The sequence below is a fragment of the Rhinichthys klamathensis genome, unplaced genomic scaffold (assembly GCF_029890125.1).
Source record: "Rhinichthys klamathensis goyatoka isolate OS25496 unplaced genomic scaffold, OSU_Roscu_1.1 h1tg000157l_1, whole genome shotgun sequence".
NCBI lineage: Eukaryota > Metazoa > Chordata > Actinopteri > Cypriniformes > Leuciscidae > Rhinichthys > Rhinichthys klamathensis.
The window spans coordinates 3,181,554-3,207,375 of NW_026606692.1; the positions used below are offsets into that span (position 1 = coordinate 3,181,554).

Here is a 25,822-nt window from a genome sequence, read left to right on the forward strand (position 1 = left end):
TAAAAGCTTTGGCGCTGCGAAGTGACCTCTACAGTCCCTTGTCAAGCATTCAAAGCTTAGAAACGCACATAAGCACAGCTTCGCATAGCAACAAGACAAATCTTTATCGTTAGCAAAGCTGAGGTGATTTATTAAATCCAACAGCTGCATTGCCTGTGATGTCGGCCTCATCAGACGTGTCCAAAAATCGTAAAACAATAAATGTTTATTTGTTTGCGAAATAGCACGTTTCTCAATAGCTTTGAAATAGCACTGGTAAAACATATGGCCGGCGTACTTTTTTTAGACATATGTCGGACAGAGCACATTATGACACTATTGTAAACATGGACTTTGAGGCACAAGTATAACACATTTGGTGGGAAATATGATTCATAATAAGCGGCTGGGTCCAAAACTCCTTGTACACTTGTAAAAATGGAAATTTGGGTTTTCCGAGTAAAAAAAAAAAAACTCCCTTCACAGATCTCAGGAGATCCTTGGAGTAAAATTGTGCTTTGCTGATCTCTTCATACTGAAAGCAGTCATACTGCCAAACAGTTTGCGGTTTTGTGTCAATGATCTAGAAAAGGCACGGTCGTCCTTGCCAGAAAAACAAGTGAAAGCCAAGCCACTGTGGTGCTTTTCTTGCCCACTTGAAAGGCAGTGGATGTGCTCTTCATTCCCACCCTGGTGTTCCCTGAAGGTCCAAAAAGGCATGAAGGTGTCAGGGTTTAGTTGCAAGAAGAAAACTACAGCGAAATAGCAACACATATAACATGCTTTACTATTACATTTGTTCTTAAGCCAATACGTTCTGTTATTCGTCAAGATGATAGGTTTTGTTTTCAGCCTGTTTTTCATCGAACGTGCTGTTGAATGAGACTCAACGAAAGCCTCTTGCGAGAAGCGTGTTGAAAAACACAGGTGGAAGTTTTTCGAAGCGTCTGACAGGCCGTTGACAACGTACAAGAGAGGTGTGGCACCGTGCCATGCTGGCCCCGGGCGGCACTTACCCTCAACCCATCAACTGTGGGTAAACGCCTCACGCTGTAATGAACACACACACACACAGAGAGAGAGAGAGAGTCAGAGTCTTGTGTTAAAGAGATAGTTCACACAAAAATGAAAATGCTGTGCAAGTTTTTGGGGGAACTATCCCTTTAAAGAAAAAAAATGTCTTTGTGAAAATTACAGTTATCTTGGAAGCTTGTTTCCGCCACAGAATAAAAAAAAAAGGTACTTTTTATCTCACAATTCTGACTTTTTTTCTCAGAATTGCGTGATATACACTCGCAATTGCGAGTTAAAGTCAGAATTGCGTGATATAAAGTCGCAATTCCTTAGCCTGGGAAAACCCAGACAACTTCCTGCAAATTTAGATTTGCTCTGAAAGTTAGTCTGGCAAAGAGCTCATTCAAGCCCATTTCCAATCGAAAGTCGAAATCGAGGCACCAATCAGAAACGTTGGGGTGGGCTTTACACGATGACGACAGCGCTGGGATTTTGAAGCAGATTTTGTAGCCTACATTACAAAGATGGATGCCGCCGTCGAACATCACTCGTTCGAATCAGCTATCGCGTCTGTTTTAAGCGATTTGAACGTTTCCTTTTTGTTAAAAACCGAGCAAAGAACAACACTCGGAGATGTTTCTCCGCCGCTCTGCATACGTCATCTCCTTCATCGCTCTGATTGGTTTTAGGTCTATCCGCGAGGTCCGTTGGTGACGCCCCTCTGGAAATGATTTGTCTATGACGCTTTGCCAGACCATAACTCAGTTACAACTGAGAATGGTCTGGTTTTAACCAGGATTGGAGAATATAAATAATTGCTTGATATAAAGTTGCAATTGTATGTCAAAGTCAGAATTGCGTAATATAGTCGCAATTGCGAGTTAAAGTCAGAATTGCGTGAGATATAAATTCGCAATTACCAATTAGTCAGAATTGCGTCAAAGTCAGAATTGCTTGATATAAAGTCGCAATTGCGTGTTAAAGTCAGAATTGTGAGATATAAAATCGCAATTGCGTGTTTTAAAGTCAGAATTACGTGATATAAAGTCGCAATTGCCAATTAAAAGTCAGAATTTGGTGTCATAAAGTCAGAATTGCTTGATATAACGTCAGAATTGCATGATATAAAGTCACAATTGCGTGTTATAAAGTCAGAATTGCTTGATATAAACTCACATTTGTGTGTTAAAAAGTCAGAATTGTGAGATATAAAATCACAATTGAGTGTTTTAAAGTCAGAATTGCGTGTTATAGTCACAATTGCGTATAATAAAGTCAGAATTTCGTGATATAAAGTCGCAATTGCGAGTTAGTCAGAATTGCTTGATATAAAGTCAGATTGCATGAAATAAAGTCGCAATTGCGAGTTATGGTCAAAATTGCGAGATATAAAAACGCAATTGTTATACAGTCAGAACTGCGAGATATAAACTCACAACTGTGTTATAAAGTCAGAATTTTTCTCGAGTTGTGAGATAAAAAGTCGCAATTATCTTTTAAATTGTTTTATTCTGTGGCAGAAACAAGCTTCCATAGTAAACACGATTTCAAAAAAATATCTATTTGTTGCAATTCACATATGAAAAGGAAATACAAAACGTGACATGACATGATGAGTGTCATGATGAGACAAAACTTGAACGCGCCAGTTATAATCAATTGTTGTTGTTATACTGCACCAAAGGTAATAATCTAGATTTGTTGCATTGCATCAGTGAGAACAGGGGAACAACGCAAAGCTATATCGCTAATATTCGTCGATTATAATCTGAAGAGTCTAGTTTTGCACTGTTGTGCTGCTCGTCGTGTAAAGATGTCTGCAAAACCAAAAGCGTTTTGCTTTTCAAAGAGAGTTTGAGGTGACATGAGCGATAGCGATGGTTAGCAATACAACAAATCTGAGCAGAGTTTAACTTTATGCAAATGAGCAGCACAAGATGCAACAACTATCCATTAGTGGTTACCCCTACTGGCAACCAACAGTATAGTATGAAGGCTTGTTTCCGCTACAGAATAAAAAAATAAAAAAGCTAATTGCGACTTTTTTCTCACAATTGCAAGTTTACAACTCGCATTTGACATTTTTCTCAGAATTGCGTGATATAAACTCCCAATTGTGAGTGATAAAAGTATTTTTTCCTCAGAATTGGACTTTAGGTTATAACTCGCAAATGCGAGGTACTCACAATTCTGAAAAAAAGGAAAAAGTGCAAATTTATACCTCGCAAATCTGACATTATAACTCGCAATTGCGAGTTTTTATCATGCAATTCTGAGAAAAAAAAGAACCAGACCAAAAAATGTACGTGCACCCCTGGTTATAGTTTAGTTTTAGTTTTTCCTTTTTTTTATTCGATGCAAAGAGATCACTCCTTAATAATCAATCCGTCTGTCTGCATTGCAATAGCAGGAGAGATCAAGCCATCGTTCCTTTACATTCATTGCGACAAAACTGGATCGATGCAGCGACCTAGTTTAGTTGTTTGCAATATAGACTGGGTTTCATTCTTTACAATGCATCTGCACTGCAAATGAAGAGTGTGATATGAGCAAACTTGATTTGTTGATTTCATTCAGTTGCATCGTGCAACAGTGTGAAAGCCCAGCAATTCAGAATGAATGGGAGGGAAAAAAAACAAAAAAAAAACAGGCAGGCTGTGAGTGCAGGTTGAGACCCAGCCCCTGACATTCCTATCTGTACCTGTGCATGCTGCGGAGGGACTGGAGGTGTGCCGGAGCTTAAGAGAGCCACTATTTACCCGCTGGGCCGGAAAGCCTCGAGGAGGAGGAGGAGGAGGAGGAGGAGAGGCCAGTGGGTGCATTACTAGGTTTAGACGTGGCCAGGAACAGAAAAAAAGGCTCTGAAAATGCTGCCGACAGCCATTGTCAGCACAGCCCTCGCGCTTTCTCTGACACAAACACACACTGCAGTTCACACATCCATTCATTCTCTCTTTTTAATGGATACATGAGACAGGATTTGCTTTGTATTGCTCCTGCTAGAAAGAAACAAAGACATCAATTTAAAAAAAGAAAAGAAAGAGAAATTCACATTTTATTAAGGGGCAAAATTTCCGTATAAACTTTGTACGTCTTGCTTTTATTTCAAATACATGATTGAAATGAAGTCTCAATCTGCATTTATTATATAGTTTGTTGCCTATAAAATCAACATCAGCTTATTTTATACAATAGGTAATATTTTGCATATTTTAGGCAAGAACAACAAAATAATTAATCAAATCACTAAATATATATATAAAAAAAACGTATATATCCATTAAAAATTATTAAATAAATTTAAAAGAAAGAAAAAAAAAATCTGACTCTGCCTTGGAGTACTGCAAATATACCAATGGCATATGAATATAGTAATTTTTCAGGACCATTGTGTGTGTGTGTGTGTGTGTGTATACATATATATATATATATATATATATATATATATATATATATATATATATATATATATATATATATATATATATATATATATATATATATATATATATATAGGTGTGTGTGTGTGTATGATTGTGAGCCATCCATCCAGAAGAAAGGACCGGAAAAAGGCAGTCCACAACAGTTGTACCATGTGCCGACCGGAAAGGCGTTATGCAAATGGGTCACTCATTAAAAGTTTATTAAGAGTGTGTGTGTGTGTGTTTGTGTGTGTGTGGGGGGGGGGGGGGGTTATGTGTTACCATGTTAACTAAAGTTTTAGCCAGCATTGTCATAAAAATATTGAATAAAAAGTTTCTTAAGCTTCCTGCGTGATTTGAAGGACAAGTTAGTTAATTTAGTTAATTTACAGAATTAACTAAATCATTTTAGCAGAAGCTACACCAAACATGGTAAAACATTGTGAGGGTGCAGTTTGCGGTTTCATTTGTCTTAAAGTAATGTGCAATCACAATTAATAGCAATTAAACTATTTTCTCATCTTCTCTGTGAATGCTGCATTTCAGAGGGATATCGGACTATGATTTCAACAGACATTATCATTGCTGAAGTGTAATAACTGCTATAATAACTGGTACAGTTGACATGAAACGGCATTTCCAGCCCATGTTACTTCTGTAACATGACATTTTGGAGTGAAATGGAATATTTAATGTGGGGGAAAAGAAGATGACTACTAGGCTTTTGGAGCAGGATGTGAAGCACAACTTGGCTACGAGTTCACAATGTCTTCCCCACCCACATGACCTAGATGACATCAGCTGAAAAGAAAGATAGTTTCAGAGGCAGAGCAAGTGCGTTTTGATGATTTTGAGATTAAAAACAAAGCAAACAGGGTCCATTTTGGACGCATTTACATTACAAATGACCCAATTCGGATTATTTTTCTCCCATGTGACACAGATCGGAAATAACCTATGAACGTGTAAGCAGGAAAAAAGCTCATGGATTCCGAAATTTTCAGATCGGTTTCAGGCCTAATTCATATGTGGAAATAAATCTGATATGAATCGGATACGCATTATCGTTAGGATATGCATTAGCGTCTGCCATGTAAGCGGACAGATCGGATATTCCCGTCAATGCGAGTCGTACGTCATTGAAAAAGCGGCAGTGGCGATTGACGTCAATTCAGGTGGACACCAACCATGATCACATGACTCAATGTTGTCACTCCACCCAATGTTTTCCTGACCTTTAAAGGGATACTCCACTTTTTTTGGAAATAGGCTCATTTTACAACTCCCCCAGAGTTAAACTGTCGAGTTTTACCGTTTTTGAATCCATTCAGCCGATCTCCGGTTCTGGCGGTACCACTTTTAGCATAGCTTAGCATACATCATTGAAGTGGACAAGACCATTAGCATTTCTAAAAAAAAAATGACCAAAGAGTAATGATATGACGCAGCGCCTGAAAATAGTTCCGTTGTGTTGACGGAAGGTAGCCTATTTTCAGGCGCTGCGTCATATCATTACGCCTGCTGCACTCATGGTACGGCAGTAAAGTTTCTTGATTATTACGCAGGAATGAGAGTATAGTTCCTAGCCAAATCAGCCTAGAAAATCGCAACTTTACATTTTCCGTCGGTCTTAGTGCACGATGTAACTACAGAAGAGTCAAGTTTTAAATAGGAAAAATATCGAAACTCTTTGGTCATTTTTTTTTTTTAGAAATGCTAATGGTCTTGTCCACTTCAACGATGTATGCTAAGCTATGCTAAAAGTGGTACCGCCAGAACCGGAGATCGGCTGAATGGATTCAAAAACGGTAAAACTCAACAGTTTAACTCTGGGGAGTTGTAAAATGAGCCTATTTCCAAAAAAAGTGGAGTATCCCTTTAAAGTTGGTGCAGAAAGCAAAAGTTTTTATTATCATTTCATCCGCTTCCAATGCAAATTGTTCCGTTTTTACTTCCTTTTCAGCCTAAGCTTCTCCAGGTCAGTACGTCTACCTTGGGTTGTGTCACCGAGTGTAGTGTAAATGCAGATATCGGATATGGGTCACTTTTAAAATAAGATGTAAGCTGGTCATCAAAACAATCGGATATAGTCAACAAATCAAAATTTGCAAGACCTTCAGTGTAAATGCAGCCTAAGATTTCATGTTGACTTTATACAACAGGCCCAAATACATGGGATTTTGAATTTTATTGGCATTATGCAAGACAATAGAATAAACATAGCACACAATCATCTCTGCCAATCAGAGAATATCCAAAATCATTATTCCAACAAAAATAGTTTGGTTGTTTTACATACCGTACATTTAATAAATGTAAGTAGAGGTTTTTTTTATTCTCAGGTTTTTTTTGTTTACTGGATTAGTCTTTTGTAACCGAGTTAACCATGCATTTCTTGTAATATCCGATATTGCTGAAGAGGCTTATGATTACTAGAAACAAATGACAGTAGCATTCAGGCATTCAAGTAACTAAAGTCATCTAGGCTTGAGCAAAGTCACAACTTAAAACAAACAATAACAATAAAAAAGTGGAGAGGGGAAAATGAAGGTGCAAAAGGCAAATATATATTTTAGGATAAGTACAAATTCCATTTCCAGTCTGAAACACATCAATGAAGTTACTTAATCATTTACTATAAAGTTAAGCGAGACAAAACTTAAGAAGAAGAGAAACGGTGCAGTTGTACTTTACATTACCAGCTTGACCATTAAGCTATTATTAGCAAATTCTACCTAAACTTGGTATATATTAATACTGCAATGCAATTCAATTTGCCAAGGCCTTGGATGCAACAAAGTAAAGAGAATTAAACTAGTCTAGTTCCATCATCATCATCATCATCTAAGACTGCTAACCCATTTTGGTAGAAGACATTGCATAGGATGTCTTGGCTGCATATTTCTAGGGATCTTTTGCAGTTTGTTCGACCCACACAAATCCAATACTCTGCATGCAATGTGTGGGAATATTAACCATTAAAGGAATCTTCTTTTTTTTATTTTTTTGTCTTCTCGAAGTAATAAACCAGAAGTTTATGGGCTGAGGCCAACTGGGAAGTAATGATGTGAAACTGAATATTAAGAGTCGATTTGCACTCATTCAAAGTTCAGAAAATCCTTCCATTTTTACCGAGTTCAGTTCAGAGCGTTTGGCAGAGATACTCGCTTGATTTTTTCTCTTCTTCCTCTTCCCCTCAGTGGGATCCAGTCCAGTTCATTTGACGGGTTGCAAATCATCAAGGAATTTCACATTAGGGAGGAATGTTTTGGTGAGGCGACCTTGAAAGAGACAGAGTGAATGAGAGTGAAGCTTGTTTTTTGGAGGTTTGCCATGATGGCCTTCATTGTGCAAACTGCATATAAGCAAGGTTATGAGAGCCATTATCAATGAAGCAAATTACATCCGGCTTGCATGTCCAAGTTAACAAAGGCATAATCAGATCTTGTGTTGTTTTGGCACAAATTCAAGCCAGGAAATTGTGTTAATAAAAGGCACTTCCACACTAGGGTAAGACGTGTATTTACACTTATATAAAAGATACAAATGACGTTATTTTGCTGTGAGACCTGTAGATAAACTACTTTATCTAGCATGAAAAGTAACTATTTTAAAACAAATGTATACTCTCGTAAAATGATCACTTTCATATTCTCGACTTAAAACCATGCGACCGTGACATTATTACATAACCTGTTGAATTTATATTCAATTATTTTTGAAATATTTTGAAACTCATTTTAAATCATTAAAAACATTTATGTGCATCCCACATTTGCATGTAACTCCTGAACAATTTTGCCCCGTTGAACAAAATGAAACATTTCGTAAATCTGCAACATTGTGACAACATTTATGGTAAATAAATAATCATAATTTATCATAATAATCTTATAAAATTTTACAGAAATTGTAGTTTTGACTGTATACATGAAGCTATTATTATAAAAATATTTTAGTTATACCGGTACTTATGAGAAATATAAATTGTGTAGTTTAAGGCATGTCACTTGTTGCACCAAACACATAATCAGTTCTTATGTTGTGTCAAATTCAATCAAGCCAAGCCAATTTGTTAATAAATCAGCCTCAGTAAAGGCACATTTCACAAAGACAGACTAAATAAGAAGGGAAATATATACTGTTTTTATTTTTAGAAAGTTAGTTGAGACCAAGTACATAATACATACATACACAGATGTATGTGAGATTTCTCAAACATCAAATGATAATATTTTTTGTCTATATCGTCCAGTTCTATTCACATGCAATGTCCCAGAATGTTTTAAATACACATTTTGGCTGCTATTTCCATGCTTGGTTATTATGCATATTAGGCAATACCTGACCAAATAGGAAGTGTTCCTTCTCAAGGCAACATTCAACAAATAACATGACAGCCACAGTAATTAGGCTCACCACACACACACACACACACACACACACACACACACACACACACACACACACACACACACACACACACACACAAAAAATGCAGTCAGCATCAGTTTCAAGTGTCAAATTAAAGTCTTGAGTAACAGCAGCCAAATATTTAACCACATTAAAAAAAAAGAAAAATCAGATACTACTGTAACAGTAGAAACACAGGAGAGCATGATGGTTCCTCCCTTTACACCACAACTAAACCAAACTTTAAATTGATATCATATATTAGAAAACTCTTGCATTGAAGTATGATATAATCTGCAAGTCATTTAGAAGAGTTAATAAGAGTTTGAGAAACTTTTTAAAAAGAAGTAGTTATCTTTGCTTTAATTGATTATAATGAATATAATAAAAACCAAATCAATTACACTGTCATTTCTTATCCAATTTTCTGTTATTTGTCCTTGTGGGAAAAAAATTGTTTGGTTCCCATGAGGAAAATGGCTTAAAATCAAACCAAGTAATGTTACATTTGTTTGAAAATGTAAAACTGCAGGACGTTTTCTATGATGGGTAGGGTTAGAGTAAGGGGATAGAATATACAGTTTGTACAGTATCAAAATCATTATATAAACATGGAAACCCAACGTGTGCGTGTGTTCGTTTAATGACGACATCCTCACCTCTAGTACAAGAGGAAGAAGCGGGTTCGGAGTGAAGACACCATGCTTTCTGACATGTTACGCACTTTCAGGTAGTTCACAAACCCTCTGAAGAACAGCAGGAGTCCTGGAGTGGATGCAAGACAGGTCATAGGTCAATAACTAGATGTTCGAAATAGCATGCCTATCTGGACGTGGCAAACACCACTACTTACATATCCACAAAAAGAATATAAGAGGGCACTGCAAGCATATTAATTCACACAATACAGGAATCCATTAACGCCTAATCACAGCAGCAAGTTCACTAATGCAAAGATTATTGTTTGTTAATATTATTTACTCCGACAAACGGAGTCATGATGCATTTAAATCTAAAAAACGATGTATTTTGAGTTCCACTTTGAATTTAAAGTCATGTTGTCTTGTAGTCAGTGAACCAGCAGATGGCGCTAGAGTATTATAGAAAACATGGCTGGCCAATGAATCTTAAACAAAACTCCTCAGGACTTTTATATCAGTGTTAAAATAGTTACTGTTTAAGGTCTTACCAAGAACGAGGAAAATCCACCAGAGCCAGTACTGCCCATTGAAGTATCCAGTAAAGTAATCAGAAAACTGAAAAGAAGAATAATACCATTGAGTTTCACGCCGATTGAATTCACACTCATAATACGACATCTTTGATTCACAGTCGTTTTCACTTCAAGTTTTCCACTAAACTAATTAAGAATAATTAAGAGACTCACTCTCACAATGAGGATCCATTTGATTAGAGAGAGTCCAAAGCCGCAGATGGCCCCATATCGGCCAGCAATGGTGTTGGTCAAACAGAAAGACAAGCAAAACCCAATCCAGTTGAATAGAAAAGCCACTAGATACAGAAACAGAGAGAGAGGGTTGCATTAATGAGGAATGACATCAAATATATATATATACACATATATACACACACACAAATATCCTAAAGTACCTTGAAAAAACCTTTGTGCATCAATAATACAGTGATTATTGTTTTGATGTGCTAATAATTACAACTTGAAAACTGCTTACATATATTGTAAAGATGGTGATGCATTGTTATGCAGGTGGACTCCTCCATAATCTGATTTCTAATCTGGTAATCTGGTATTTGGGGATCCACATAGATGACAGATCTATAAAAAGGGCCAGAGCAGACCAGAGTGACATGTTCTATCAGTCTGTCGTCGCTAGTGCCCTTTTTTACGCCGTAGTGAGCTGGAGATACTGGCTTTGTCATTGGAGTGGATCTAATGTCCAAGCTGTTGACCATTACAAACAATACCTCACAAACAACCCCTCCATGACATGCTTGCTGGAATGAGAAGTACATTCAGCAACCGATTGATCCAGCCACGGTGCAACAGAGAACGCTACCGGAGGTAATTTACACCAACCGCTGTGAGAATTTACAATTCATCTATCCTGTGCCGAGGTATCATCTAGGAATTAGGTCACTACACCCATCGTACAGCTGTGCTTAATGCAGGTCATTATCAGACATTATTATTCATTACTGCTTTTATTGTTTGACCGGTTTTTATTTATATTTGACTCTATTTTGTCCTTCTTAAACTTCAAACAAGATGATGTTTATTTATAATATGTGTATAGTATGTTTTGTGTGTACTGTGAGTACTTTACTGTCTTCATGTATTGCTGCTAATGCACTTTAATTTCCCAACTGGGATCAATAAAGTACTACTACTACTACTACTACTACTACTACTACTAATGAAAGAGTGACTAATCATTCATTAAACATGACTGGACTGTGATCGACTGCACTGCTGATCATGCTTTACTGCGTATGGAATAACGTGTCGTGTAATGCATCACACCACCACCAGATGGCGCACAGAGAGCACTAATGGAGGAGGTCAACACGCAAACACACACAGGCACAGCGTCTGAAATCACTTACTCTCATGAGAAGGTCATTGTTTTGAAGTTATTACTTTGCGAGCTTTGACAAAGTATGTTCTGAATGTATGTAGTATTAATGTAATCTGGATGTACTAAATCCACCATGTTGTCACTGTCAAGTGACCTACCAGCATCAGTTACATCACTTCACTGTCATTCACAAGTCCTCTCTCGTGGCCTCATGGGATAGTGAAGTGTCCATCGTATGCACACTTCAGAATCTCACCGGAAGTAGTAGGTCATCCGGGTACTTTTTGCCTACTCTTTTTTGAGTACTGTGAATTCGGCTTTTTGTGTCACATACTGTATTTCACCTACTATATGCAGCCACTGTGTTCTTAATTATGCTTATCTAATATACAATATATGCATATTTTTAACAACAAAAAAAGTATGCGTTATAAAATGATAAATGCTTTAACCTGTCATATGCTAAAAGGTTGACAAAACCTCACTAAATTGCATGTTTGATTCAGTCCAGTCCACATGTTGCAAATAAATACGTTTTTCTGCATGAATGAAATTTAGAATGATATTCCAAACATGACCGTGTCGTGTGTGTACCGTAAACAGTCTGCATGACTTGACTTACTAAAGAAGGCCAGCATAAAGATTCCATCATTTCCCACCCTCAGCTGATCAGCGTCACTGAAGTCATCCCGAACCGGAAAATCCTCATCCTTTTTTAAGTAGATGGATAAAGAGAAACATTCACAAGTGTTTTAGAAGCATATAAGAAGGCAAACGTGGTTCAGAAATCACCATTGATTGGTTGTAATGTGACAGTGTTTACATAATTGGACCAACCTTGATAAACAAAAAATGATATGTAGATGTTAGCCAATCACATCACAGTACATTTAGATATAGAAGCAAATACAGTGTTTAAGTGGAAAATACTTATGAAGGACTAAATAACTTCAGTCTTAATGCATGAAAAACCTTGATATATGGCAATTTTCTCTAAAAAAAAAACTTTAATATTAATAAAGACAACAACATAATGTAACTCCTAATTCCGTAGCTTTTTCAAAGCTTGATTACTTTCCTTTCAGCAAACACTTTCATCCAAAAACACTTCAAGTGCACTAACAGCAGGGACAGGCCCTTCAGTGCAACTTTAAGGTTAAGCATTTAGTTCAATGGCAGATTTTCTGGGAAATCCCTTTTTTGTTTTGTTTTTTTAAGAAGTTCAACAGAAAATAAAAGATCTGTCTTCTACTCAACTTCATGTTGTTCCAAACCCATATGACTTTAGACGCGTTGCAGCAGGTTCAACATCGACGACATCATTTAAGGCTGACAAAAAAATGCATCTAAAAAAAAAATTCAGCAAATGACATTCGCCATTGCATTGCTTTCATAATACAGCACTAAAGACGTATCTGACTGCAGGACTACTTGGTGTTTTTATGATACTTTTTTGAAACTGGACTTTCATTGTATGAATTACTCTTGTACAGCATCAACATTCTTCACAACGTTTCTATGTGTGTTTCACAGGGTTTGGAATGAAATTAGGGTGAGTAAATGGCAAAATGTTCATTTTTGTGTGAACTACTCCTTTATGATCCAGCCTACGCCTCTGGTGCCGGCCAGCCCAGCTCCACATTGCTACCGCAGCTCAGAACTGTAGCGGTTGTGTAACAAGCAAAAGTCTTGAATAATGCTCTAATTCATTCTTTGTTTCTCTAGTGATTTCATAACAGTGCTCGAGCACTTGGGTGCTTGCTTTCTCTCTCATGTCCTCGTTTTGCAATTACAAAATAATAATAATAAATGTTCCTTAAGCACCAAGTCAGGATATTAGAATGATTTCTTAAGAATCATAACATTACAAATGTCTGTTCAATTTTGATCAATTTGATTCATCTTTGCCAAATAAAAGTATTACTTTCTTTCAAAAAAGATCTTACTGATTCCAAATTTTGAATGGTAGTGCATGTATACATTTTAGTTGTTTAGGGCTGCATAACTGTTTTATAATTTTATATAGTAAGTAGTAAATTAGGACTTTGTTTAGGTAAATTTAAAACAAACGCTGTGTGGAGGTCATTGAAAAAAAAAAGGAAAAAAAAAGGAAGTTGGTTCTGAGAAAAGCATAATTTATTTGCAGATGTCAGTTTTGTTTGACATTCAGTTATCTAATGCAATGACATTCAGACGTTCTTAAGACTGCCCAAATAATACTTTTTTGGGGCCACATCACATAACACTTCTTGATCTGAGCTCAGAGAAATCAGTATCTGAGGGATTCTCTATTTAGGTCATGGTTTATATGGCACACCACATCCTCAAAAAGGTTCTCCTTATGTTACTGTTAAAAGCAAATCAGACACCATTTTAAAATCAAATCAAGAGATGCCCCATTTCATTTTAGTCATCATCAAATCATACCAGCATTACTACAGCAATCATCCTTCCTTCGAGGGACTGTTTTGGACTTTACCGAAGACGCAGTGGAAAGTTGTGCGAATCGAGGACTAGGGAGTTTCTTTGTGGGCGCGATGGATGAGATACTCACTCGTGGAATGACCTCCACCGCCGAGGCAGCCATGGCTGCTGCTTTAGCCTTCTCTGCCTCATCGTAAGTGGGCAGAGACGTGGCAACACTGTATGGCGGAGGAACGGGAAATTCCCCTGGATACGTGCTCTCTGGAAAACAAGAAAAAAAACACAGGTCAGGTCATACGTCACACGTTTCTAGCTATGAGTATTCTGAGGGAGCGGTATTTCAAGGGAGCGCTGTCTTGATATTGCTTAGTCAAATATCACTATTACTATTGCTCATACAAACCGAGAGATGCACAACGAGCTCTGCAGTGATCAGACTTAGAAGTTTCTCCTTATGCTGAGAATTTCATCCGAATATCTTCAAAAACTGGAGGCTCTTTATACTTAGGAAAATAACTAGTCACCTAGCAACCATCAAGAAAACCTTAGCAACCACACAGTGTGGTAAAGTTTAAAAATCTCCCACTGGGAGGGGTAAGATTTTTGTAATGTTTTTGAAAGAAGTGTTGTAATCTCACCAAGGCTGCATTTATTTGATCAAAAATACAGTAAAAACAGCAATCCTGTGAAATATTATTACAATTTAAAATAACCTTTTTTTTTATTTGAATATACTATGTCAAATGTAATTTATTCCTGTGATGCAGAGTTGAGTTAGTTTAGTTTTTCAGTGTCACACGATCCTTCAGAAATCATTCTAATACGCTGATTTTTGTGAAAACTTAGATACATTTATTAGATTTAGATTTAGACTACACTTAAGATTTATTATTTTCAGGATTCTTTGATCAATAGAAAGTTCAAGAGAACAGGATTTGTTTAAAATAGAAATATTTAGAAACATTATAAATGTCTTTATTTGGATGCATTAAATGGATCAAGTAAAGTATTAATTAAAAAATAAATATCTTACTGAGTCTGACCGCAAATTTTTTTAACAGTAGTGTAAAATGTGTCTAAACTGTAACCAACAATGATGACACTGTAATATTTGCATACTGAACTTCAATGTTTACACTGCAAAGGTGCCCAGAATCCACATTGTGTTTAGTTTTCATTCACAGTGTCATAATGGCAATTGACCTATGGCTAAGCCACGCCCCCAAACGCGATGAGCCAATCAGTGCGCATAGCTAACCCAATACACTCGGACATTCTCTGCTTCCACGTCCATTGAAATGCATTGCAGTTAGTCAGTTTTCATCCGTTGTTATGTTTTTTCTTGTCATTTTAAGTTTGCATGGGGTACATGCAACTCCGACACTAGGTATCCCGAGAGGCAGGGCGACGGTGTGTATTTTTTACCCTTTCCCAAGCCACATCTCAACCGAGATAAGTGTCTGCTCTGGATTAAGTTATGCGGTAACGTTAGACCACAACACCAACTAAACGTGGATAAATTAAACAAGAATTAAACAAGGATGTCTACATCTGTTCTAAGTCAACAGCGTATTTGAACGTTATCTTTAACATCTCTAACGTAACGTTAGCTTAAAACGTTAACGTTAGCTTCTAGCTGCGTTGACCATCATGTCACTTAGCTTCATTAACGTATCTGTAAATAACCGAGATAACAAATGTTAGCAATGTTGTGCTGAAAGATTCATGTAAATACTGCAGTGTATGAACAATGCTGATCCTCGATCTTGTTGTCTGAGATGGTGATGGCAACAAGATGCGGTTTATCACGTTTACACTGTGACCTGTACATTTTTACCTGGACCTTCTCAACAATAAAATTATTAATATAACGCTCCAATCCATAGTTAATGCCCTTTTGGTGACTTCGAGATGATATATAATCTGTCTGTCTCCAAAAATCATCAATTGCCTCCTGTGAAATGTCTCCTACTGTGACAGCTGCCATAGCGCCTGTCACCGAATGTTGACTGTTTGTCCGAGTGTGTGGAGGGGGCGTGGCTTAGCCATAGGTCAACTGATGTATCATTTCATTAATGCACATTGAAAACGTTTCTATTCTATTGTCATCATGCATACACAATACATCTTGTCTAGAATTGCTAATCTAGTAGATTCCTGCTTCCCTTCCTCGCTCTGGAAATAATAATGTGTCTGTACCTGGTGCAGCGGTTGCTCCGAGCGCCACACTAGTATACGGAGGGGGCGGAGCATCCGTATCCACCGCGGGGTTGCTGATGCCTAACTCAGCGGCAGCGGCCTGGGACGATGTGGACGGCTCGCCACCGGCAGCCCCTTCAGAGGAGTCGTCCTCATTGTGCAACTGGAGAAGGACAGAAACGAATGTTCAGATTTAAGAAACGTTACTTAAGTGTTAAGTTCAACATTTGGATTGGAAATGGTTGGATGGTTGTGGTTTGCTATTGGTCGAGCTCATGTGAGTGACAGGTTGTCCCGCCCTCACACCATGAAATCAAAATTGACAATTCTAATTGTTTAATGGAACTTTGCAGTGTTTATTTTATATGATTTATCAGTGTACATCATTATTACAAAATTCCTTTGGCCAGAAGGAAAATTTGTTTGTCCCAATGGCAGTGATTATCTTAAATCGTACAATTTTCTAAAGAAAACAGATTGGCTGGCATTATAGTGTGTTTTTTTTCTTGGAATGATGGGAACAGTGTTTAATTGTATAATTTTGTTAATTCTGTGTATGTGTTGCTAATGTGTGATGTGTTTTTAAGCATTAATGTGAATGTATCTATGTCACCAGTGTCAAAGACAAATTTTCACTCTGTGACAAACAGAATGGGCAATAAAGTTCAACTCAACTTTTTTTTAGTCACATGCCTCTCTTTGAAAAAAAATTACCTGTTTACAAACATGAGGGCGGGACAACCTGTCACTCACATGAGCTCGACCAATAGCAAACCACAACCATCCAACCATCCAATCAATCCCCACCATACATTTTTCTCATTCGAGAAGCCATTTCACTCAGATATAAGTCACAATAGAGAAGAAAAGACTATGGCAACTTCTGTTTCATACCGACTTTAAGACAAATCTGACAGGGCCTTGTGTCTTGCATTAGGTGAAATGACACCACGATGTACTCAACGAAGGGAGGATATCATCTAACACTGCAAGGAACACGTCAACAACTTGGACTCTAGGGAGGCATAACCTTACTGCCCTCTCCCTACAATCAACAAAACAATCTGTAAAGCTAAACTTCAAGAAAAAGGTGTTGAAACAAATTAAACATTTAGTGTCCAAAAGGAGCCTTACTTCTTAATATTCATGAAGTAACCTGAAAATGTCCTCCAGGCATTGAGGACTAATGGTAATTCGACAGTTCAAGATTGCAGGGGACATATTTGGCACATCAGAGTGCAATCAGATGCACAGTTGTCTGCCAAAAAAGTTAGCAAACAGCGAGATTCACACAGTAACAGGAGAGCGACGGTAATGCAAACCACGAGACTGAGGCACAAGGCTGTTCCTTCAACTACACCTGTTTGAATTGTCGTTAAGAAGTAACCGTCCAAACAGACACGAGGGGATTCGACCTGGTGAAATTAGTCTGTTTCGCATACGTGGCAGTTATTCAGTGACTTACATTGGCAATCCTCTTAGTAGGGTTGTCACAATAGGGTAACTCCGTGTCAACTCAACCGGAGGCACCGGCTCAAATGGTTAATTTTGACAAAAAAAAAATCTGAAGAAAGACAAACATGAATAGTAAATGAAAACCAAAATATGAAATGCCATGGGTAAATATTTACAGAGTAATCCACTATTTTGTAGAAGGGGGGGTCAAAATGACAGTTTCACATCAAATTTTAAACCAAATTACAGAGTGAAAATGACTTTAGAAAGATGGCGGCATCATTCTTTTATTTTTCCTCACAGATTGGTAGGTCTCTTTAGTAAATTATGTTCTCTTTAGCAATCCTTGTTGCATAATATACCAATGGTGACAGTTTCCCCCCCTCCCCCCATGTTTTTAGATTCAGGTTCTTAACAATCTTTTCTTTTGATACCTTGTTTTTAAGGCCCTATATGGTTCAATCCCAGAGATATTGGGATCTCAATGTGGCTAAACTGTTGAATTGTACACATTTTCAGGGAGCCGCTATCCATATGCAGGCAGGGTATTGAAATCGTTTTTGAATGCACGATTGTTTTAGATTTTCAAATTTGCGATCACACGTACTCTGACTCTGAGTATAGGGAGCGACGGTACTGACCACACATTTTACAAGATAAGATATTTTGTCAATGATGCTCAGGATCTGTTCCGCACCAAGTTCACATGAGAATGATTACACCATGAAGCCACATCAAGGACAGAGCGGACCAATGGGGATTCAGGCTTCCTCACTCTGCACTGAGAACAACCAAAAGACAAACTGAACTGCCATTACATAAACACAACAACTGGCCAGGGACAAAGAAAGCATCTCAAGTGGTTTGCAATGGGCTGTAAAGAACTATCAGACTGGAGATAATTAGTACATCTTATCTGTGTTATGACTAAGACTGCACAGAATCAGTGTTAGCGGAAAAGCGTTGATTTGGTGTCATTTGAGTTCCTCGGCTGAAATATCTGGACCAACTGATTAAATATGTCACTTTTCTTTACATGGAATAAAGAAACAAGTAACATACAAAAAACTAAAGGGCATATCCTTGTGAAATACATGGCAATAATTTAAAGATGACTTAAGGCCTGTTCACACCGGAACGAATTTCGCGCGCGATATTCGTCGACGTTTAACGCCTCGTGACTAAACAAAGGGCGCCAATGTGAGTGTGCACACCGACACGAAAAACGCCACGCGTAAAAGCGTCATTTTTTTTTAAAACGCCTCGGTTTCGTTTTTTTTGTTTGACGCGCCGCGAAAAACTATCCGACCAATGAGATTGGCGCTTTTGCTCACGTGTCTGGAGCTTCTGAAGTTACAGTAAAACACAACTTGGGGGCGCTCAAACACAAAACGGTCTTGCCGAGCACATACGTAACGGCGAAGAAGATATACGCCAAGTAGCGTCTACACTGCCGGGAAGAAATAAGACGAGGAAGATGCAAGGCAAGATGAATGTAGAGCTGCTGGTCTCGTTGGTGTCGGAACATAAAGAACTATATGACAAACGCGACAGCGACTACATCTAAATCTTTATAAAAGAGAATGTTATGGAGTGGTATTGCAGAACAAATGGGCGCCATCTAATGTCAGGGAATGAATTTGCATGTTCACTCGGCTCATCGTCAGCGAAAATCGCTTGGGTGTGAACACAAAAAACGCATTGAAAAACACTGCCGAATAACGCGCGCCGATTTTCGTCCTGGTGTGTACGAGCCTTTATGCTTTTTTTTTTCATCTTTCTTTAGTGTCCAATGTTGCTGTTTGAGCATGAAAAAACACAAAGTCCCTCAAAAGGGAGTTATTATATCAGTGTCACTGTTTCTGAACTCCTGAAATGCCACCCAAGTCATATGCAAAAAAGGGGTGATGCCTGGTTGAGTTGTTTTAGTAGTGTAGAAACGTGTGGTTACGATAAGGGGGCGAACATTTCTGACACACGCATGAAGCGGTTGACCAATCATAACATACTGATCCAGCCGACCAATCAGAGCGCATTGCACGTTTTGGAAAGAGGGGCTTCATAGAGGCAGTAACTAAACAGAGTGTTACTGACAGACTGGGAAGAGAGGTGCAGCAAAAATGCAAAAAAAACTCAAAACTGTCTTTTTGCATAACTGTTGAACAAAAATTAAGCCTAATTAAAAATTGCACACTTGCATAATCGCAATTCTGCAGTGTGCAGAGTCTGACTAATGACGAGTTCAAAGATAAAGTGGGAGAAAGTGGTATCATGGTACAAGTATAATAAAATGGATAAGAATTAAGAAGAATTAATGCAGCAAAGGCTGAGCTATGAAACATTGCAGGAAGCGACTTCTGAGAATGGTTCGTGTGGTACAACCACAACCACCTAAATATCGATGTGCCTTAAATGGAAAGACCAGCAATGCCTATTTGTTGACACATCTAAGAAGCGCTATTACACATTTGGTTGCTAGAGCAAGATTCTAACATGCAGCAAGATCAAAAAAGTTTTTCCTAGAAATTATGAAAAGACTTTGAAAACATACAGAGGCCTGCTGGATGAATTACTCAGCACTCCAGGAATTGAGTTTCAGTTGCTTTGCTGTGCTGTGCTCTTCTCTGAAAATGAAAAGCTCTCCTTGTTACCAAGACTTTGAGAACAGAAAAATAACAGGGTTTTTGATGAAGCATAACATAACATTAAGTGAAGACTACAATAGTTTAGCCTTAGTCCCTCCCTGTTAAATAAGCATATACCAAGAACCAGATTTTTACTCTCAATTATCAAATCCAAAGTCTACAATCTGTGTGGTCAGTACACAACAACTCTGTACATGTTTAACTAGAAGCTGCCCTTGTTTTTTGTGATACACAAAGTACTATAATCCAAAAAAACATGTTATTATTACCAAGGTAATTTTTTGGTAAGGTGCATATCTTCATAATGTTTGTTAGTAGGTTTATAAAAGATATTATTTTATGGGAACCTTCACATAACCCTTTCCAACTGACAAGTGAGTCACCAGATTTCCATAATAAACAAAAGGCCCTGGATCCAGATTACAGGGCCAGTTCTCTATTGTTCAGGGTGGAAAACACACACAAACTTGTGATTATAATGCACTTGGTGCTCTTTATGATACAGTAGAAGGTTGTAATTCTTTGAAAACCAAGTGAACTGTCAACCAAAAGGACATTACATTTGCACCCAATGCCTCAAAATGCATTTCAACGTCCCAAACACAGCCATGCGTCAAAATGCATTGCAATGCTCCAAAATGCGTTTAGATATCCCAAACACATGATGTGTCAAAATGCCTTTGAACACACCCAAGCGCACTAATGACAACACATAAACATGATTAAAATGCTTTAAAACTTTGTTGAACACCCCAAACACACCTAAGATGCGTTCATAGTTCAAACATGCCACTATGATGCCTCAAAGTGCATTAGAATAATCTAACGGCTCAAAGTGCATTTTAACATTCTGAGTCATTTAAATTTCCCAAGTGGGCCTGTGACGCCTCAATTTGTAAGAACAATTTAAACGTGCCTACGATGCCTCAGCATGCATTAAAACATACCTATATAGAGTAAAAAGTGCCTATGTGGCTTTAAATTGTAAGTCAAATTGTATGATTGAATAGATTAGATCCAAACATTCTTAATCATAAACAACAGCATAACTGGACTAACCAGTGGATTAATTTCATTGCACAGCATCTCAAATGTTGGTTTGGTTATGCTGCGATGAATGAGCCAAAGTCATTAAAATGGTTGGGTATAATGACCTCCCAGAACGGTCTCACATGATTGCGTTCGCGAACACCAGGCATCCGCCTCCAAATGCAAGATAACATGACAGCATTTATTACATTCCATCAGTTATGATGTATGAAAAAAGAGTGGCTTCCCCAATTGCAGCAATGCCCATTTCTGTCAGGACCACTATCGCCAAATACGATTGACAATTAGGCTACAGTTTGGATTGGCGGTATGGTTCTGTTCTGGGCGACAACTCCCTGTGCATCCATGCAGCCTAGCATGGATAAGAGCAGAGAGAGCAGCAATACCCCCCTTAGGGTAAACAGAACACAACCAAAATGAAATGTATTGCAGATATCATTAATTCAAGATTTTAAAGTACAACATAATTCGAGAATTTATTCTGATTCAAGGGGAATCAGAATGCCAAATCCTGACTGACGAGAGGAGGAGCTGGGGATGGAGGAGGGTAATTCGCTCCTGAGAAACGCGATAGCTGCTGATAATACTGAAGGAGCTTATAAATGTATACAGTGATAGGCGTTGTATTCCTATAGGTAGACGTGGATCAGCTGAGAGTCAGCTGATGCGAGCTTGACTAACGTGACCTGCGAGAACTGACGCTGCGCTTGATTTTTTTATTACAAATATTTTGCGCCAATTTCCCTGAAAGTGACTATTTTTTTCTCTTGAATTATTTTAACACATTTTAACATTCCAAATGCACTTATGTCACCTTAAAACTTCCAAGTGCAACTGTGACAACTCAAACTGCATTGGAACACATTGGAATGCAAAGCATGAAAACTAATGTCAAAATGCACCCAACGTCCCATACATGTCTGTGGCGTTTCAAAATCCGTTTGAACGCCCCAAAAGCTTAAAAGGTTCAGAGTGCACCTGTGACAACTCACATTGAGTTGGAAGTTGGAACGCAGCCGAGATGCTTCAAAATTTAATGTCAAATGCGCTCAACATGTCTGTGAGCTTCAAAATGCATTTGAATGAATGCCCCAATTTCCCAAAAATCATCTATTATGGCTCAGTGTGTAGTTGAACATTCCCCAGCGCACCTATGGTGCCATAGAATTCTATTTAAAATCTTTAGAGGGACAAATCAAGTTGTTTTACTATGTTCTGAAATGGTAAATGTTTGGAGATGGTAAAACTGTTTTATCCATTTTTTTGAAGATTTAATATTTTTAAAGTGGGCCTGTGACGCCACAAAATGTGTACAATTTACACGTGCAAACGATGCCTCAGCATGCATTTGAGGGTCCCAATACATGCCTATAATGACAATAATTTGCCTATGTGGCTTTAAGCCTAGTTCACACTACATGATTTTAAGCCCGATTTAAGCCCGATTTGCAAATCGTTGAGCTCGCCGACAGGTCAGGGTGTTATCGCGTGCAAATCGCGGGGGATTAACGGGCGATGATTAGCACGCCAATCTGTTAGTATGAAAGAGCCAACAACGCATCAAAGACGCTCGCAGACGCGTCGCCGAGCCCAGAAAAATATCTAGCATGCTAGATATCCAGAGCTGTCGCACGACTCAAGCTCACGTGATGTCATGAGCTACAGCCAATCAGAGCAAGGCATGTTCGCGTGTTGTGTTCTTCTTCGTCTTCTTCGCTGGGTATTGGCGCGCGTGCTGTTTTGCGTCATTTCCGGTTCGTTTTATCGCGTGATTTTTCGTGACAAAACGTGGTTTGTAGACAAGATAGAATCGTTGGGTGACAGAGTTGTTGTCAACTCGTGTAGTGCGTTATCTCCTGTTGCGGATCAATCACGTTGTGTCGTGTGGTGTGAACTAGCTCAACAACTTGAACACTCCTGATTTCACAGAGAGCAAGTCATGTAGTGTGAACCGCACAGTTCAGTCCGACGTTTTAAAATCATGTAGTGTGAACTAGGCATTAAATGTTGCAAGTTAAAGCAACACCAAGGAACTTTTCCTCTGCGGTCGCCCTACAGGTTGGAAGCGGAATTGTCCATTACCGCGGTCGTAAATAATTTAGCCTACCGCAGCCTACTGTCGCACGCGCACGCTCGCTGTTTATCCAGCTTTGGAATCAACAGTGGCCACAGACAAGGTAGAGTATGACATATACCGTAAAGCAGTCGAATTTTGTAGGCTAGTTCTTTTTGTGCTCCGGTTAGTACATAGTGCAAGTAAAAGCTATACAGACCACGTCAGGCTATGGCAGACGTGTCATTTAACCTATTGTAAGTCGATGTACCATCACAATGGTCTTGGAAATATATTATGAAGGTTGAAAAACTACATGGTGTTACTTTAACCTGTGACAACTCAAATTGCATTTTAAATGCACCTGGAACACCTCAAAATGTGTCTGAATGATTAAAAGTGCCAATGAGGCTTCAAAATGCATGAATGATCCAAACATGCTTGTGATACTGTAACATGTGTTTGAGCACCCCAAAACATACAACAGCTAAAAATGTATTTTAACATTTCAAATGCGCTTATGTCGACTTAACAGTTCCAAGAGCACCTGTGACAACTCCAACTAACTTGGAACACACTAGTTGTGTTTCAATCCACCTAAATTATGCGAATTTTGGAGTATTATTTGTGGGTGTTTTCAAACAGGTGGGTGTTTATAAATCATCCAATGAAAATGATGCCCTTCCCCCGACCCCACCCCTAAACCCTAGCCTCACTGTGAAGTGGGCAAATCGGGTAACGCGGTCGAAAACACCCCTCTGTTTATGGCCTCGCCCACTGATCTGGTAACTCCTGTTACTGTCCTGCAGATACCCAATAGGCTTCTTGGAATTTTGTGATATCACATTAAAAAAAAAATCACATAAACTACGATTAACACTCAGTAAATCCCTCGTAACAAAAAAATCATGTGACTTTGAACAATGTCGAGTGAGAGAGGTATGACTGAAATTAATATAGATTGATGTCTGAAAATTCGTAAAACAACAGCATTACGTGACTAACCAGTGGACTCATTTTAAAAAATGCCTTTTAAAATTATTTATTATTTTTATTTCCATGGTTTTATTGCAAATTGAAACGATATGGCATATTTGTGGTTTTGCTACAACATAGAATGAACTACGGTTACTATAGCCACCACTGTAGCCTATCATATATCCAGATGTGTTAGGAGCCGTTCAAACAGGACGCGTTCTTGAGCCTGCTTTAAATTAGGGCGAGATTATTAAAGAAACTTTACAAACGCGTCCATTCAGTTGAAGAACGTTTTGCTGATTTGAACGCAAAAACGCGTCCTGTGTGAACTGCCGAGCACTTTGTCGCGGTGAAGATGTGATGATGCGGAAGTCACGTAGGCTACGATTACACGGGTAAAATGACAGTAAGTTAATCATCAGCAGCTCGGACATGTCCGTCTATTGTATAACATGGCATATTTGATCGACTTATATAACGATGCGTGATTTAGACTTACCACTTGGTAGCGGCTCGCCGCCTGGTCCATTTTCATATACGACCAGCCCAGCCAGCGGCGAATAAAAACAGTAAATTCTTGATTTATTCAATTTAAAGGCACCTCCCGGTCTTACTTGAGATATGGCACGGATAAGTCATACACGGAGACCGTAGTTTTTTCTCCCCATTTACTCAATAGACATGATTTAACGCGAACGGTCACGAGATGTAGTCGAGTCCTACAGTGAAGAAACAAAGCGAGTGGGAGGAGATGCCCATGACGCATCCGTGACGTCGCACTGTGAACGTCAAACAGTTTTTATTTATTGATATACAGAGATAAACACGTATAATTATATTTGCAAAATGATTACTAGTGCTATATATTCTCACCAGTTAATGAAGGGAGTTTAAGAAAAATAAACTTTAGAATTATGTTGTAAAGGGTATATAGGCTATGATTTTTTTGTAATTCGAGCTCTGTGTGTTTTTGGAAAAACTGGCAGCTGTTTACACCTTTTCCCCTTTAATATCTGTCCTTGTAATGTACATGGCCTTCAAGGTGACCTGCCTAGAAAAGTTATGTAAACATTGTCCTAAATTAATTTCATAATGTTGACGACACCGTTACATTGACCGATTTCTATCTCAGTGTATTTATTTCTTATCTGTGAAATTAAATTTGAAAGGTCAAAGAGCAGTGCAGTGATCCTGTGGAGTCAACAACTATACCAGATAGCAGTTCTGAAATCAAGCATGCATATCTCCATCTACTGGACAGATAATGCAAAGATTGTGTACTGTAAGTTAAATATGAAAGATCAAGTAGCCTAAGTATATGCAATATAATTTTTTTTTTTTTTTTTTTTTTTTTTAAGTTAAAACTAAATCCTTTAAAAGACGGAGATACATCAGCTTTCATACAAGATGTTAGGGGTTTATTTGGAAAAAAGCTGAACAAAAAGTAAAGACACAACAAACAAACAAAAATTAATAATCTCTTAAAGTTCTTTCAATTGGTTTGAGTTTAAAGTGCGATTATTGACTTTGGTCTCAAATCATCTGATATCTCAAATGTGTTTTATATAAAAAGCCAATGTCTAATCAACAATAGAACATAATAATATAGCCTAACGCAATTACAATATTTCAAGA

At 38.1% G+C, this 25,822-nt stretch overlaps 1 protein-coding gene across 1 annotated transcript; it reads right to left on the reverse strand.

The window, feature by feature from the left end:
• Positions 1–6,584: 6,584 nt before the first annotated feature.
• On the reverse strand, positions 6,585–24,932 carry ndfip2 (Nedd4 family interacting protein 2). Its single transcript, XM_056258695.1, has 8 exons — positions 24,687–24,932; positions 16,007–16,169; positions 13,938–14,068; positions 12,006–12,093; positions 10,216–10,340; positions 10,018–10,084; positions 9,488–9,593; positions 6,585–7,696 (listed from the first exon to the last, which is right to left on the reverse strand). The coding sequence occupies exons 1-7, from the start codon at positions 24,720–24,722 to the stop codon at positions 9,490–9,492; spliced, it is 714 nt and encodes a 237-aa protein (XP_056114670.1). The 5' UTR covers positions 24,723–24,932; the 3' UTR covers positions 6,585–7,696; positions 9,488–9,489.
• Between the last annotated feature and the right edge of the window lie 890 nt (positions 24,933–25,822).